This window comes from Aureococcus anophagefferens (assembly GCF_000186865.1).
Source record: "Aureococcus anophagefferens unplaced genomic scaffold AURANscaffold_737, whole genome shotgun sequence".
NCBI classification, from domain to species: domain Eukaryota; class Pelagophyceae; order Pelagomonadales; family Pelagomonadaceae; genus Aureococcus; species Aureococcus anophagefferens.
In genome coordinates, this window is record NW_008706051.1 from 1 (window position 1) to 2,019 (window position 2,019).

Here is a 2,019-nt window from a genome sequence, read left to right on the forward strand (position 1 = left end):
GACTTCGATTTGACCGAGATAGAGAGTTCTGAAGTTTGGTGGGGACCCCCCAAACCAGTGGTTGGAATCCACACAGGTGCCAGCGTTGCGCGGCGTGTTGTTACCGCTGCTGCTACGCGTGCGTCGTGCTTTGTACGCGCTTATCGAGCGATGCGGAAATGCTCCGCGTGAGCTGCTGGACCCGCCCCAGGTTCTCAGCCTCGGACTCTGCTGATGCCTCCGATTCGGCAGGCCCCGCGGCCTCGCCCGCCTCGGGCGGCGGCGTTCCTACCGCGTCCATTTGGGCGTCGCGATGGCGAATTCAGGGGCAGCCTCGTCGCGCGGATCGATAAATCTTCAGGAGAGGTCAAGGTGAACCCTTGTTGAAGCTCGCGAGGCCCCCAACTCGTCCCGTCGCGGCCGCCATTAGGGCTCGGGCGCGTCGCGGGGGAAGCCGCCGTAGGACGCCGGCGCGGCCGCGCGGCGGAGCGCGGGCACGTCGTGGTCGAGGACGCGGCGGAGCCCCGCGGTCGCGCCGCTCGGCGCCGCGGGCACGCGGCTCGCGCCGCCGACGGCGTCGAGCTTGCGGAGGAGGTGGTCGCGGACGCGGGCCCAGAGCGCGTTGGCCTCCTCGTCGCCGCGGACGAGCTCCGCGCCGTAGGCCTTGCGGTAGAGCGCGTCGAGGCCGGCGGGCCCGTCGAGCTCCGCGAGCCGGCGCGCGGCCTCGTTGCCGTTGACGTAGTGGAGCCCCGCCGTCGCCGCGGCGCCGACGCAGCCCGCGGCGAGGGGCGGGCCCGGGCCGAGCGCGGGCGCGGCGACCGCGAGCGCGGCCGTCGCCGCGGCGGCCGCGGCCGCCGCGAGGGCCGTGCCGCCGTAGTGGCGCGCGCGGCAGAGCAGCGCCCCCCTGCGCGCGGCGTCCGTGACCTCCGCGTGCATGAGCAGGAGCGCCGCGGCGTCCTGGAGCCGCGTGATCGCGTTGTCGACGCGGCGGCTCGGCGCGCGCCGCACCTCCGCGAGCACGTCGTCGCGCGTCTTCCGCAGGTCCGCGAGGCCCGCGGCCAGGGCGCCGCCGCCGGCGCCGGCGTCGCCCTGGGGGATGCACATGGTGTAGATCCGCGGCAGGTCCTTGCGGGGGATGACCTTGCTCAGGTTCCAGCAGAGCGCGCCGTACGCGCGCGCGAAGTCGTGGATGCGCTCGAACTTGTCGGCCTTGTTGAGGATGATGTGGAGCTTGTGGTCCTGGCCCGCGAGCGCGTTCGTGAGGATGGCCAGCGTCTCGCCCGTCGTGCCGGGCTTGTCGGGGTCGAAGAAGAGGAGCACGACGTCCGCGCGGTCCGCGAACCACTTGACGGCGTTCTCGAAGTGGTAGCCCCGGTCGAGCTTGCTCGAGGCGCCTCGTCCCGGCCGCCCGGCGAGTCGATCATGCCCGGCGAGTCCACGAGCATGAAGTTCTTCGGCGATATGCCGCTCCGGATCTTGAGCTGCGTCCGCTGGATGAGGCCCGGGCCGAACTTGCGCAGGCCCTCGAAGCCGAGGTCCGGGTCGCCGACGAGCGCCGGGCCGTCCTGGTCCGCGTCGCTCGCGCCGGGCGCGATGACCGTGAAGCTGTCGTCGGTGGGAGCGACGCCGGCCGTCTGCACGTCGCGCCCGAGTGCAAAGTTCGCGAAGCTCGACTTGCCGCTCGAGTGGTTGCCCAGGAGCAGCACGAAGGGGAGCACCGTGGGCTGGTAGGCGTGCTCCAGGGGGCCGTGGAGCGCCTCGTTGACCGGCGCGACGTCGCGCCGGTAGATGTCGTCGCAGCGCCGGAGCGCGTCCATGAGCGCGCCGTCGTCGCCGGCGGCGGCGACGGACAGCGGGCGCCGCCGCGCCGCCGCCGCCGCGCAGCGCCGCGACGCGACGCGCAGCAGCATCGGAGGAGCGCGCGCGCGGAGAGCGGGCGCAGGCGAAGCTCGCTCTTGGTTGACCTCTCGTTGCACAGTACTTGTACCGCAAGAAGCGCCGCGAAGGCTGTGCACTTCGCCGCGACTCGTACAGTCCGAA

General features: G+C 72.9%; 1 protein-coding gene across 1 annotated transcript in view; it reads right to left on the bottom strand.

The window, feature by feature from the left end:
* Positions 1–405: 405 nt before the first annotated feature.
* AURANDRAFT_68976 (hypothetical protein) overlaps positions 406–2,019 on the bottom strand; it is a gene marked incomplete at both ends in the record, with an annotated part of 5,025 nt that continues 3,411 nt past the window's right edge. The window contains 2 exons of the mRNA XM_009044718.1: positions 406–1,359; positions 1,419–1,931. Coding sequence (XP_009042966.1) covers positions 406–1,359; positions 1,419–1,931 — 1,467 coding nt within the window. The remainder of the gene's footprint in view (positions 1,360–1,418; positions 1,932–2,019) is intronic.